Source organism: Salvelinus sp. IW2-2015, linkage group LG8 (genome assembly GCF_002910315.2).
Source record: "Salvelinus sp. IW2-2015 linkage group LG8, ASM291031v2, whole genome shotgun sequence".
Classification (NCBI taxonomy): domain Eukaryota; kingdom Metazoa; phylum Chordata; class Actinopteri; order Salmoniformes; family Salmonidae; genus Salvelinus; species Salvelinus sp. IW2-2015.
In genome coordinates this window covers 46,817,003-46,832,187 of record NC_036848.1, presented here as the reverse complement: position 1 = coordinate 46,832,187, position 15,185 = coordinate 46,817,003, and the positions used below count along the sequence as shown (strand labels likewise).

Genomic DNA, 15,185 nt, shown 5'->3' with positions numbered 1-15,185 from the left:
TTCAGAGAGAGGTCTCTCTCGCTCCGTCACACATGCTCTCACAAAGACACACATACACACACACATTCTCTCTCGCTCCGTTTCTGTCTCTCTCTCTCTTTCACACTCTGTTACACACACTCACTGGAGTTAAGTCTGATTCAATCTATGTCTCGTGGAAGTAGGTGAAGCAAGCTGGCTGCGTTTTGTGCAAGATATTTTTTGCCACAATATTGCCTCTTGAAAAAAAAGGACACTGTTTTGATGAGCTGACTGCTCATGCAAAGTGACTACTTGTGACTTTTCACAATAGAAATATTATATCATAAAGTTTGGGACTGTAGCGTAACTGTGGCAGTCCGACAAATCCAGTATGTGTTGGCTTTGGGAGAGGCAGAGAGAGGCTACGAAGCCTGGGACAAGCTTAGAGACAGGGGAGGCAGAGAGAGGCTACGAAGCCTGGGACAAGCTTAGAGACAGGAGAGGCATGAGACGAGGCCACGAAGCCTGGACATAGCTTAGAGACAGGGGAGGCAGAGGAGGGCTACGAAGCCTGGGAACAGCTTAGGACAGGGGAGGCAGAGAACGGCTACGAAGCCTGGGACTAGCTAAGAGACAGGAGAGGCAGAGAGAGGCTGACGAAGCCTGGGACAAGCTTAGAGACAGGAGGGCAGAGAGAGGCTACGAAGCCTGGGACAGCTTTTAGAGACAGGGAGGCAGAGAGAGGCTAGAAGCTGGGACAAGCTTAGAGACAGGGAGGCAGAGAGAGGCTACGAAGCCTGGGACTAGCTTAGAGAGACAGGGAGGCAGAGAGAGGCTACGAAGCCTGGGAACTAGCTTAGAGACAAGGGAGGCAGAGAGAGGCTACGAAGCCTGGGGACAAGCTTAGAGAAACAGGGAGGCAGAGAGAGGCATACGAAGCCTTGGGACTAGCTTAGAGAACAGGGAGGCAGAGAGAGGGCTACGAAGCCTGGGACAAGCTTAGAGGACAGGGAGAGGCAGAGAGAGGCTACGAAGCGGGACAAGTTAGAGACAGGAGGGCAGAGAGAGGCTACGAAGCCTGGACAAGCTTAGAGACAGGGAGGCAGAGAGAGGCTACGAAGCCTGTGGGACAAGCTTAGAGACACGGAGACGGCAGAGAGAGGCTACGAAGCCTGGGACAAGCTTAGAGACAGGGGAGCAGAGAGAGGCTAACGAAGCCGGGGACCAGTAGCTAGAGACAGGGGAGGCAGAGAGAGGCTACGAAGCCTGGGACAAGCTTAGAGACAAGGGAGGCAGAGAGAGGCTACGAAGCCTGGGACTAGCTAAGAGACAGGGGAGGCAGAGAGAGGCTACGAAGCCTGGGACTAGCTTAGAGACAGGAGAGGCAGAGAAGCAGAGAGAGGCTCAAAAGCCTGGGGCTAACATAGAGACAGGAGGGGCAGAGAGGCAACTGCTGTCTGGGGATAAGTCAGACAAAGGAGGGGCCCAGACAAAGAGGCCTGCCCAGGCCCACCCCTTACTGTTTCAAACCACCCCCAGCATACTAAACCACAAAAGTTTACACAGCCGGACAATCTCACGCTTCACTCTTACTAGTACCAACCCTGCTTGAGTGACTGCCTTGACTGAAAGCAAATGAAGACGTTTCAAGTTTTTATTTTCACTTGCACAGGTACATTGAATTGCCTTTCTTGCTCGTTCAGATAATGCAGCAATCAATATTAGTAGTACTAAGTCAAGTAGAACAAAAACACAGGAGAAAGTAAGTAAACTACTGTATATACATGGTCAGTTCCAGGGACACACTACCTATTGTGGACTAAAACTGTATGGAATATATTAGCTCAAATACACTTATCTTGGTCATAGATAGTCTCCAATCAGAGTCATATTATACAAAACTCCCGCTCAAGCCTCCTTAATAACCGGTTTTAACAGAAACTCAAACAACCATGGAAAATACTGCTTTTGTGACAGTAATGTTTGAGTCAGTATGTGTGTTCCTCAGAAAGTGTGTGTGAGAGAGAGAGAGAGTGTACTGTCTGTGCATGCATATACCTGCGCGTCTACACTTTCCCACAAGGGCACAAGTCCAGACAGATTTTTCAAGGAGTCATCGTTGGCAAGGCCTCTAAATGCCTTGCTGTTTCGCCATTAGTCATGGAACCCACATGAGCACATCTGTCCCCCAGAGGCCACACCGATCACAGAGGGACAGCCAGCCAATGGGGAGCTCCGTAACCCTGATGACTCAACACATTCACCCACAGTACAACAACATCTGACATCCATGTGTCAGACCTCCATCCATGGCACTACACTACATTTCCAATATCAATTCATATGGATTTCTTATCAGTGAGTTGATTCAGATTGTTTTCAAAGAGAGAGGCAGAGAGAGAGAGAGAGAGAGAGAGAGAGAGAGAGAGAGAGAGAGAGAGAATACTCTATATCCTCAGTCACATCAACTGCTGGAGAAAACACCAGCACCTGACCAGGTAGTGAACAAAAATGGAAAGGAGTTTGTGCATCTCTTTCAAACCTTAGGCTTGTATTTTCTTAATGGCAGGATTACAGGGAATTCTTTGGGAAGGTTCACCTACTGCTCAGCTCTTGGGACCAGTGTTGTCGACTATGCAATCTCAGACTTGGACCCCCCCCCCTATTAGTGCATTGATTGTCAGATCACAGCCACCATTGTCCGACCACTGCCAGATTAATGTATTTTTTTAAAGACTTCTCCACCAAAAGACCACACAAACAGAGCTCTGAACACTGATTCATCGAAATAAAACATACTGATGGGTGCCTGACAGTGCGACACACTTCTACACAGCATTGCACTGCGCAGAAATGACCTTTCAAGTGCATTCAGCCCAAACCTTCCTGACTTAAATTTGTCTGTGAATAAATTAAATGAGATCTATCGTAAAGCAGCCACAAAAGCACATTTATTCAAATGAGAAAACAGTTTTTATTTCAAAACCTCAAAAAGAGAAATGATGCTTGATGCTGAATGTAATCTCACAAGGAGAAAAAGGTAGATCTTAAACAAATAGAAAACATCACCAACCACAGGATAGACACATTCCGCAACACAATTGTGAAACATTGAAAAAAATACAAAGACAAAACCTAAGATGGAAGAACCAGAAAGATGATTTTGAAACGCTATGGAATAATACCATCAGAAGACCTTACTTTAAATCCCACATAATATGCAAGAAAAACTCAGCTCCCTAGAACACACAATTAAAAACATCCAGAACCCAATTGACTACCAAATTACACACGCTGTACTTTTGAAGAAAATACAAAGCCTTAAACTTGGAAAGGCATGTGGCCCTGACAGCATCAGGAATGAAATGCTGAAACACACTACTCCTGAGCTGCAGGATGCCTCATCAAAACTATTCAACCTGCTTTTGGAGAGTGGCTACTTCCCTGATATTTGGAACCAGTGGCTCATATATAAAAAAGGTGACAAATTAGACCCTAATAACTATAGCGGAATATGTGTCACCAGTAACATGGGGAAACTGTTCTGCTGTATTCTCAATGACCTTCCTCATACAACATAAAGCTCTCAGCAAAACACTAATTGGCTTCCTACCCAAATACAGAACAACAGACCACATACAGACATTACACACACTAATAAACCAGCATGTTCATCAGAAAAGCAGAGGGAAAGTATTTGCATGTTTTGTTGATTTTAAGAATGCTTTTGAGTCCATATGGCATGATGGATTATATTACAATACACACAAAAGCGGCACTGGGGGTAAAGTATATGACACCATAAAATCTATTTAACACATGTAAACTCAGCAAAAAAAAGAAATGTCCCTTTTTCAGGACCCTGTCTTTCAAAGATAATTCGTAAAAATCGAAATAACCTCACAGATCTTCATTGTAAAGGGTTTAAACACTGTTTCCCATGCTTGTTCAATGAACCATAAACAATTAATGAGTAGCACCTGTGGAACGGGTGCTACTCAACACTAACAGCTTACAGACGGTAGGCAATTAAGGTCGCAGTTATGAAAACTTAGGACCCTAAAAAGGCCTTTCTACTGACTCTGAAAAACACCAAAAGAAAGATGCCCAGGGTCCCTGCTCATTTGCGTGAACATGCCTTAGGCATGCTGCAAGGAGGCATGAGGACTGCAGATGTGGCCAGGGCAATACATTTCAATGTCCGTACTGTGAGACGCCTAAGCCAGCACTACAGGGAGACAGGACGGACAGCTGATCGTCCTCGCAGTGGCAGACCACGTGTAACAACACCTGCACAGGATCGGTACATCCGAACATCACACCTGCGGGACAAGTACAGGATGGCAACAACAACTGCCCGAGTTGCACAAGGAACGCACAATCCCTCCATCAGTGCTCAGACTGTCCGCAATAGGCTGAGAGAGGCTGGACTGAGGGCTTGTAGGCCTGTTGTAAGGCAGGTCCTCACCAGACATCACAGGCAACAAAGTCGCCTATGGGCACAAACCCACCGTCGCTGGACCAGACGGGACTGGCAAAAAGTGCTCTTCATTGACGAGTCGCGGTTTTGTCTCACAAGGGGTGATGGTCAGATTTGCGTTTATCGTCGAAGGAATGAGCGTTACACCGAGGCCTGTACTCTGGAGCGGGATCGATTTGGAGGTGGAGGGTCCGTCATGGTCTGGGGCGGTGTGTCACAGCATCATTGGACTGAGCTTGTTGTCATTGCAGGCAATCTCAACGCTGTGCGTTACAGGGAAGACATCCTCCTCCCTCATGTGGTACCCTTCCTGCAGGCTCATCCTGACATGACCCTCCAGCATGACAATGCCACCAGCCATACTGCTTGTTCTGTGCATGATTTCCTGCAAGACAGGAATGTCAGTGTTCTGCCATGGCCAGCAAAGAGCCCGGATCTCAATTCCATTGAGCACTTCTGGGACCTGTTGGATCGGAGGGTGAGGGCCATGGCCATTCCCCCAGAAATGTCCGGGAACTTGCAGGTGCCTTGGTGGAAGAGTGGGGTAACATCTCACAGCAAGAACTGGCAAATCTGGTGCAGTCCATGAGGAGGGGATGCACTGTAGTACTTAATGCAGCTGGTGGCCACACCAGATACTGACTGTTACTTTTGATTTTGACTCCCTCTTTGTTCAGGGACACATTATTCAATTTCTGTTAGTCACATGTCTGGAGAACTTGTTCAGTTTATGTCTCAGTTGTTGAATCTTGTTATGTTCATACAAATATTTGCACATGTTGAGTTTGCTGAAAATAAACGCAGTTGACAGTGAGAGGATGTTTCTTTTTTTGCTGAGTTTAGTATTAAACTGAACAATAAAAGAACAAAACATTTTGCACAAGGGCGTGCGACAAGGGTGCAGTTTAAGTTCAACCCTGTTCAACAACTACATCAAGGAACTAGCAGTGTTGTTGGACCGATCTGCAGCCCCTGGATTCACCCTCAAAGATGAGGAGCCCAGATTTCTGCTCTACGCAGATTACCTCGTCCTACTGTCACCAACAGAGCAAGGTCTACAGGAACAACTGCACATTCTTTGGGAATACAGCAGACACTCTTTTAAATTAGGAAATAACAAGGTTGAACTACCTGGGACTAAAAATCAGTGCTTCTGGTGGATTTGGTCTGGCAGTGAATGCACTAAAAGAAAGAAGTCCGCAAAACATTTTACTTCATAAAAAGAACATTCTCAAAAATGTATATTCCTATCCAAATCTAATGCAAAATATTCAATATTGTAATTTTATCAATTGCACTATATGGAATCGAGGTTTGGGGTCCAATCTGTAATTACGATGATAAGAATTGGAAGAAAAACTATAGAAAATCTACATACAGAATTATGCAGAATTACCCTAAATATCCCAAAGAAAGTACCAAATAATGCATGCAAAGTGGAATTCGGAAGATTCCCTTAATATAAAAAAGAACCCATTCATTTTAGCACCATATTGAAATGAAGCCCCAAAACATCCTTACAATTCAAAGCATTGAAAACCCAAGAACTGAACCTTGAAAAGAGTCCCCTTGGTCAGCTGTTAAAAAAACTAAACAACCTTAATATGTAAACACACAGGGAAATCAATCAAATTGTTACAGGAATTAAAATATCTCTGCTCTGTCAGAGATACAAAACAGAGACAGATCCTGACCAAATACAGGTTCAGTGACAACCAACTAGATATACAAAAAGAGGCACAAAACGACATGGCTACCCAAAGAGGAGTGTCTATGTGGTCACGCACGACAGGGGAAGTAGACACAGAGATGTACTTCTTCCTCTACTGTGAGAAATACTTCCAAATAACACAATCTTTTAAAAATAAATATCTAAAGCAGGAAGTACCAGTGACTCGCTCAATACGGAAGTGGTCAGATGACGCAGATGCTAAGCTACAGGACTGTTTTGCTAGCACAGACTGGAATATGTTCCGGGATTCATCCAATGGCATTGAGGAGTATACCACATCAGTCACCGGCTTCATCAATAAGTGCATCGATGACGTCGTCCCCACATTGATCGTACGTACATATCCCAACCAGAAGCCATGGATTACAGGCAACATCTGCACTAAGCTAAAGGGTAAAAAAGCTGCCGCTTCAAGGAGCGGGACTCTAACCCGGATATTTATAAGAAATTAGAGGTTGACCGATTAATCGGAATGGCCGATTAATTAGGGCCGATTTCAAGTTTTCATAACAATCGGTAATCGTCATTTTTGGACACCGATTGTGGCCGATTACATTGCACTCCACGAGGAGACTGCATGGCAGGCTGACTACCTGCTACGCGAGCGCAGCAAGAAGCCAAGGTAAGTTGCTAGCTAGCATTAAACTTATCTTATAAAAAACATTCAATCTTAACATAATCACTAGTTAACTACACATGGTTGATGATATTACTAGTTTATCTAGCTTGTCCTGGGTTGCATATAATCGATTTGGTGCCTGTTAATTTATCATCGAATCACAGCCTACTTCGCCAAACGGGTGATGATTTAACAAGCGCATTCGCGAAAAAAGCACTGTCGTTGCACCAATGTGAACCTAACCATAAACATCAATGTCTTTCTTTAAAATCAATACACAAATATATATTTTTAAACCTGCATATTTAGTTAATATTGCCTGCTAACATGAATTTCTTTTAACTAGGGAAATTGTGTCACTTCTCTTGCGTTCCGTGCAAGCAGAGTCAAGGTATATGCAGCAGTTTGGGCCGCATGGCTCGTTGCGAACTGTGTGAAGACCATTTCTTCCTAACAAAGACCCTAATAAATATGCCAGAATTGTACATAATTATGACATAACATTGAAGGTTGTGCAATGTAACAGCAATATTTAGACTTAGGGATGCCACCCGTTAGATGAAATACGGAACGGTTCCGTATTTCACTGAAAGAATAAACGCTTTGTTTTCGAAATGATAGTTTCCGGATTTGACCATATTAACGACCTAAGGCTCGTATTTCTGTGTGTTATTATGTTATAATTAAGTCTATGATTTGATATTTGATAGAGCAGTCTGACTGAGCGGTGGTAGGCAGCAGCAGGCTCGTAAGCATTCATTCAAACAGCACTTTCGTGCATTTGCCAACAGCTCTTCGCTGTGCTTCAAGCATTGAGCTGTTTATTACTTCAAGCCTATCAACTCCCGAGATTAGGCTGGTGTAACCGATGTGAAAAGGCTAGCTAGTTAGCGGGGTGCGTGCTAATAGCGTTTCAATCGGTGACGTCACTCGCTCTGAGACCATGAAGTAGTTGTTTCCCTTGCCCTGCAAGGGCCGCGGCTTTTGTGGAGCGATGGGTAACGATGCTTCGAGGGTGGCTGTTGTCGATGTGTCCCTGGTTCGAGCCCAGGTAGGGGCGAGGAGAGTGACGGAAGCTATACTGTTACACTGGCAATACTATGGTGCCTATAAGAACATCCAATAATCAAAGGTATATAAAATACAAATGGTATAGAGAGAAATAGTCCTAAAATTCCTATAATAACTACAGCCTAAAACTTCTTGCCTGGGAAAATTGAAGACTCATGTTAAAAGGAACCACCAGCTATCATATGTTCTTATGTTCTGAGCAAGGAACTTAAACGTTAGCTTTTTTACATGGCACATAATGCACTTTTACTTTCTTCTCCAACATTTAGTTTTTGCACTATTTAAACCAAACTGAACATGTTTCATTATTTATTTGAGGCTAAATGGATTTTATTGATGTATTATATTAAGTTAAAATAAAAGTGTTCATTCCGAATTGTTGTAATTGTCATTATTACAAATAAATAAATAAATAATGGACCGATTAATCGGTATTGGCTTTTTTTGGTCCTCCAATAATCGGTATCGGCGTTGAAAAATCATAATCGGTCGACTTCTATAAGAAATCCCGCTATGCCCTCTGGAGAACCATCAAACAGGCAAAGCATCAATACAGGACTAAGATTGAATCCTACTACACCGGCTCCGACGCTCGTCAGATGTGGCAAGGCTTGCAAACTATTACGGACTACAAAGGGAAGCCAAGTCGCAAGCTGCCCAGTGACAGGAGCCTACCATATGAGCTAAATTACTTATATTTGTGCTTCAAGGCAAGCAACACTGAAGCATGCATGAGAGCACCAGCTGTTCCGGACGACTGTGTGATCGTGCTCGCTGTAGCCGATGTAAGTAAGACCTTTAAACAGGTCACAAGGCCGCAGGGCCAGACGGATTACCAGGACGTGTATTCTGTGCCCAAGAACAGCAAGGTAACCTGCCTAAATGACTAAATGACTACTACTCACGTCTGTAGCCATGAAGTGCTTTGAAAGGCTGGTCATGGCTCACATCAACACCATTATCCCAGAAACCCTAGACCCACTCCAATTTGCATACCGCCCCAACAGATCCACAGACGACGCAATCTCTATTGTACTCCACACTGCCCTTTCCCACCTGGACAAAAGGAACACCTACGTGAGAATGCTGTTCATTGACTACAGCTCAGCGTTCAACACCATAGTGCCCTTAAAGCACATCACAAAGCTAAGGACCCTGGGACTAAACCCCTCCCTCTGCACCTAAATCCTGGACTTCCTGACGAGCCGCCCCCAGGTGGTAAGGGTAGGCAACAAAAGGAGGAGGGGCGTGGACTACAGGAAAAGGAGGGCCGAGCACGCCCCCATTCTTATCGACGGGTTGTAGTGGAGCAGGTTGAGAGCTTCCAGTTCCTTGGTGTCCACATCACCAACAAACTATCATGGTCCAAACACACCAAGACAGTTGTGAAGAAGGCCCGACAACACCTATTCCCCATCAGTAGACTGAAAAGATTTGGCATGGGTCCTCAAATAGTTCTACAGCTGCACCATCAAGAGCATCCTGACTGGTTGCATCACCGCCTGGTATGGCAACCGCTCGGCCTCCAACCGCAATGCGCAACAGAGGGTAGTGCTTAAGGCCCAGTACATCACTGGGGCCAAGCTTCCTGCCATCCAGGTCCTCTATTATTTAAAAAAWATATATATATTTAACCTTTATTTAACTAGGCAAGTCAGTTAAGAACAAATTGTTATTTGCTATGACGGCCTACCCTGGCCAAACCCTAACCCGGTCGACGCTGGGCCAATTGTGTGCCACCCTATGGGACTCCCAATCACGGCTGGTTGTGATACAGCCTCGAATCGAACCAGGGTCTGTAGTGATAAAGGCCTCTAGCACTGAGATGCAGTGCCTTAGACCGCTGCGCCACTTGGGAACCCTATACCAGGCAATATCTGAGGAAGGCCATAAAAACTGCCAAAGACTCCAGCCACCCTAGTCATAGACTGTTCTCTCAGCTACCGCACGGCAAGCGGTACCGGAGCGCCAAGTCTAGGTCCAAAAGGCTTCTTAACAGCTTCTACCCCCAAGCCGTAAGACTGCTGAACAGCTAATCAAATGACTATCTGGACTATTTGCAGTGACCCCCCCCTTTTTATGCTGCTACTCACTGTTACTATCTATGCATAGTCACTTTACTCCTACCTGCATGTACACTACCGTTCAAAAGTTTGGGGTCACTTAGAAATGTCCTTGTTTTTGAAAGAAAAGCTCATTTTTTTGTCCATTAAAATAACATCAAATTGATCAGAAATACAGTGTAGACATTGTTAAGGTTGTAAATGACTATTGTAGCTGAAAACGGCAGATTTTTWATGGAATATCTACATAGGCGTACAGAGACCCATTATCAGCAACCATCACTCCTGTGTTCCAATGGCACGTTGTGTTAGCTAATCCAAGTTTATCATTTTAAAAGGCTAATTGATCATTAGAAAACCATTTTGCAATTATGTTAGCCCAGCTGAAAACTGTTGTGCTGATGTTCTTAACTCTTATTTTTCTTAAAACTACATTGTTGGTTAAGGGCTTGGAAGTAAGCATTTCACGGTAAGGACTACTACACATGTATTCGGCACGTGACAAATACAATTTTATTTGATTTTATTGATCTCAATTCCCAACTTCTATGCATTTACTAATGACATAAAGCTGGTAATTATTCTGGGTGTGGAAGAAAGCGCAAATATTACTGCCAGATATTTATTTATAGCCTGAGGGACATCCAATGACCATTAATTCCCTTAAGTATGTACATTGTAAATAACTTGGTCATTACTCTTCATTACTTGGTCAATCTCTTCATTCAAAGACTCAATCATGGACACTCTGACTGACAGTTGTGGCTGCTTTGTGTGATGTATTGTTGTCTCTACCTTCTTGCCCTTTGTGCTGTTGTCTGTGCTCAATAATGATTGTAACATGTTGTGCTGCTACCATGCTGTTGTTATGTTGTGTTGCTACCATGCTGTGTTGTCATGTGTTGCTGCCTCACTATGTTGTTTTTAGGTCTCTCTTTATGTAGTGTTGTGTTGTCTCTCTTGTTGTGATGTGTGTTTTGTCCTATATTTATATTGTATTTATTTTTWATTTTTAATCCCAGGCCTCCGTCCCCACAGGAGGCCTTTTGCCTTTTGGTAGGCTGTCATTGTAAATAACAATTTGTTCTTAACTGACTTGCCTAGTTAAATAAAGGTTAAATAAAAATAAAATAAATAATACACAGTGTAACCATCATCCATGTACATTAGCTCTTATTTTTTTTATTTTTTATAATCTTATTTTTAATTAATTCAAAATTTCAACCGAAGATTACACCATAAAACAGCAGTAGTGTTGTACCTGTATACATGATTGTATGTACTATTATTATTACTACTGATATTAACTGTATTTCATTATCCTCACTGCATTGTACTGTATTTACTGAAATGCTGTACCACTATACTGCTTTGGCAATATCTACAAATTGTATTTCATGCCAATAAAGCAATCCGAATTTGAGAGAGCGAGAGAGACAGACAGAGAGAGAGGGAGAGGGGCTTCTTTCTGAGGTCATGGAGACATGACCTCAGAATGAATTCAATGAAAAGGTAAAATATTAAAGGAGTAGTAAAGGTGAAAGCAAGTGCACGGGAGCTGCACATACAAAAGGAGCAAAGAGAGATGGAAAGAAAGGACCCAGAGAGCAATGCTGTTTAGGTCAGAATTAAAACAGTCTCCATCTAGAATCCATACCCAATTCTCAGCACCAACACCACTAAACAGACATTTTGCAACCAGGGAGGCGATCTCCAAACTACTTAGTAGGGATCCTTCCATCCAGCCGACCACAGAGTGCCTTTAGCCCTCTGAGCCAAGCACAGCCTCCTCAGCCAGACATGCAAGCAGATGACATAGCCTGGGCCGTCAACGTCAGCAAAGAACATTCCCAGCCTGACAAGCCAAACACAGACAGAACCCTTACTGCCGTGAGCCTCCCAGGCCCGTCCAAAAACAGTGTACTGTACCTCCTCCACTCCATAATGGACCTGATAGAGTCTAATCAATAATCCAAACTCCCGCCTGCCTCAGACAAACTGTTAAGAGTGAACCTGCAAGTAAGCATTTCATTGTACTGTGTACATATGACAAATAAACTTGACAACAAAGACAAGAGATTCCTCTTCAGCTTGTACTGTATGTGGAGGCTGTCTGTCAGTAGAGAACAGAGCACACTGATCCACCTGCCATGCCGAGGCCAGGAGAACTGCTTTAGAGTGCTGCCCTGTGCCTTTTGTTGTTGTTTTGCCGTTCTAGTTCTGGGTCAGTGGTTCACCATGAAAGGAAACACTACTCACAAGAGTAAAGCCACCCAGTATTTATGAAAAGGTTCCTCCCTCACAGGGAAAGTGTTATGATATATTTGGGTGGCATCCTGAGGAACATAATTGCCTAAAAGACAATGAATAGTCCCAATATTACTGTGAATATACCCTTTAAAATAATATGTCCATGTTACCCATCTTACCACTGATTATCAGCAATGAGGAGAAAAGATGATTTTATTATTTGAAGCTTTTGTTCCTGTCTATGTTAGTACAATCAGCATTGTTTTTAATTGACCTAATATGAACAGCTCTTTAGTTCTTCTGTATGTGGTCAACTGGGCACTGAACACATACAGTTAAATCTAATACTGTAATTACATATTTATTAACTATGTTTTAGTGGATTTATGATGTTTATGTTATGTTGGGCAGTGTATGTGAAGTGTGGTAGTCAGGACAGATGCTGATATTTGCATGTCTTGGCCGGGGCTGGAACCTGTAGGGATATACAGGTTTCCTAAAAACATAACCTATTCTCCTCAGTGAACCTCACCCACTCTCCTATAGTGAAAATCTCGAGGAAGATGTGCCTACGTTGATCACATGATCCAATCTGTCACATGATCCAAATTAAAGTCTCCTCATAATCCAAGAAACATGTCAGCATGTATTGTGTGTTGGACATAGCATTGATAATCTCATTTGGTGGACAATTTAAGATTTTGAGAAACCACATGTGCATAACTCTTCATTAGGTGTAGCCTAATGTGCTGCATGTCTTCTCAAATGAGTCTGCAGCTGCTTATCTGATAAGAGAGCATATGGCCTTAAAGTAACCTCATGATTCCAGTATTTAACTGGAAGCCTGTGAAAGAGAGACTTCTCTGTGTCCACTTTCTTCTCTGTGTCCATCTCAAGGGCATCATGGTTTCCAAGACATGCAAATGACCAATCAATTGCAAGTTATGTTACTGGCTCAGAAGCAGCTCTGTCAGGGAGACTCATAGCTGACTGGCCTTGTCATCCCACATTGGATTTTAACGCACTGTTGCTTTTGACATGGAAACGTTGCTTTTCTCAGAATGCAGGCCTACATCGCAGCTGATAGGAATATTTATGACCTGCTTGTAAGCGCCGTCCTCTGCACCGTTCCTACGAAACAGGGTTATATGCGCATGGATCTGTCTGGGTCCAGATCGTGGGATGATACCGGTGGCCTAGAGAAGTATCAAAGCGCCAGGAAACTAACGGTGAATGCCAGCCAGGGTTTTTTGTGAGGATGGTGTTGTTGATGATGATGATAAAGTAACATTATTTATAGGTCTAGACTGTTTTGCCAAATAATAATGGAGACTTTGTATAATTTATTATAATCGTAAAGGCATCAGGATGCTGAGGGTGAGATGAAAACAACTTGGTAAAAAGGCACTATGTGCAAGGAGCACCAAATAATAACGGGACATAGCCTACCCATTCCTCGTAGTGCTTACTGCCATTCTGCAATATATCTTCAAACTGTATGATGCAGTTAGCCACGAAATCGTCATATCCAATTGGCGCGTCGTGAAACACCGACAGTTCGATTTTCCTTCCGTCATGCACCTCCGTAACGAACTCGTCGTTCCACGCAGGGCTGTTGGTTTTCTGTTTGGTGGAGGTTTGGCCCACACGCGAGTCATCCACGTTTAGTGCGATGTAGGTGTCTAGGAGAAAAGTCTGGGTTTTTGGGCCAACCGCATGCCTGAGAGACCAAGCCGTCGGTTTCAAGTCCAACGCCTCACAAATCTTGATCTTCAATAACCCATTGAAAACCACCATTGCGGTGATGTAATCCTCTTCAATGGGCTTTGGAACAAGAATGGTTGTTTACAATATATTCCTTTAACCCAGCCACTTCAACGGGTCATAAATAATTTAGCCTAGTTTTATGTAGCGTTTGAATCCTCAAATTAAGACCACGGATTGAATGGTTTTTCCAAGAGGTTGTGACTTGAATATAACGGGAAAATGCCGTCCCGTGTCACTCTATCACACACGTACCAATCGGATGCTTATCAGTCGTTTTGAAACAGTCCAGAGACAGTAAATGTTCTTGTTTTTGCTCTCTAACAGTTTCGGTTTTCACAATGATAATCCACATTTGGGTTTTAACCAGACAAAGCCTTTCTTTTGAATATAATTAATACACGTATTGAGAAGCGTATACGCAGGAAAAATATGACCATGCAGCAGTTGGGATATCAACAGCCTACCCAAACCGCAACCCGACAGAGCAAAATCTATCAAAGATATCTATCCTCGGCAACTCCACTAGGCTCTGGAAACACTCGTATTCCACTGTTGGAAGATAGGGCGACTCCTGCCTCCTTGCAGTGCATTTGGGATGTTTCCCAAACAGGCTACTCGAGTTGTGAATAGCTCAAGCAATGTATAGTTGCAGGTCGACTCTAGGTTGTGGTTTTCTTGGTTTCTGTTCGCTCCTTATCCTCCCAGGATGTTCTCTCGCCGTTGCTGTTCTTGGTTTCCTGCAGACCTACCTCTTCTCCCCCCCGACCGTCTAAACGCTGCTGCAGGAAATGCGCAAAACACGTCAGTTTCTCGGCGCGCCGCGTCTTGTCTATGCCAGATGGGGGAGTGCGACGCAACAGTCAGTGTAGGCGAGCCGACCAGGCTGTCAGGACATAGGCGCATCCCAAGTGCTCAAGTGATAGACACTGGGATATTATTTTCTGGAGTAGGCCTACTCATTCCATTTCGGGAACATATCGGGGAAATACTGTTATAAACAGGGACTATTGCATCAATACATACATACATACATACATACATGGAAAAGGGGTGGATCATCGGGGTGGTTCGGTATGTCTGGTATTTGGAACATATGATTATTTTAGCTTACTTTATATAAAACTGACCGTTGCAGCTGAAATACACCCATAGCTATAACAACAATACGTTATCTATTTTTCAAAACCATATCGTCGCGGATGCTTATGATGACCATAAGATGACATGAATGACAATACACAC

At 43.6% G+C, this 15,185-nt stretch overlaps 1 protein-coding gene across 1 annotated transcript in view; it reads right to left on the bottom strand.

Moving 5' to 3' along the window:
• The window catches only part of LOC111968262 (protein kinase C epsilon type-like), a 169,329-nt gene extending 154,544 nt beyond the window's left edge, over positions 1-14,785 (bottom strand). The window contains 1 exon segment of the mRNA XM_070444969.1: positions 13,626-14,785. Within this exon segment, the coding sequence (XP_070301070.1) occupies positions 13,626-13,973 (348 nt within the window). The 5' untranslated portion in view covers positions 13,974-14,785.
• Positions 14,786-15,185: the final 400 nt, after the last annotated feature.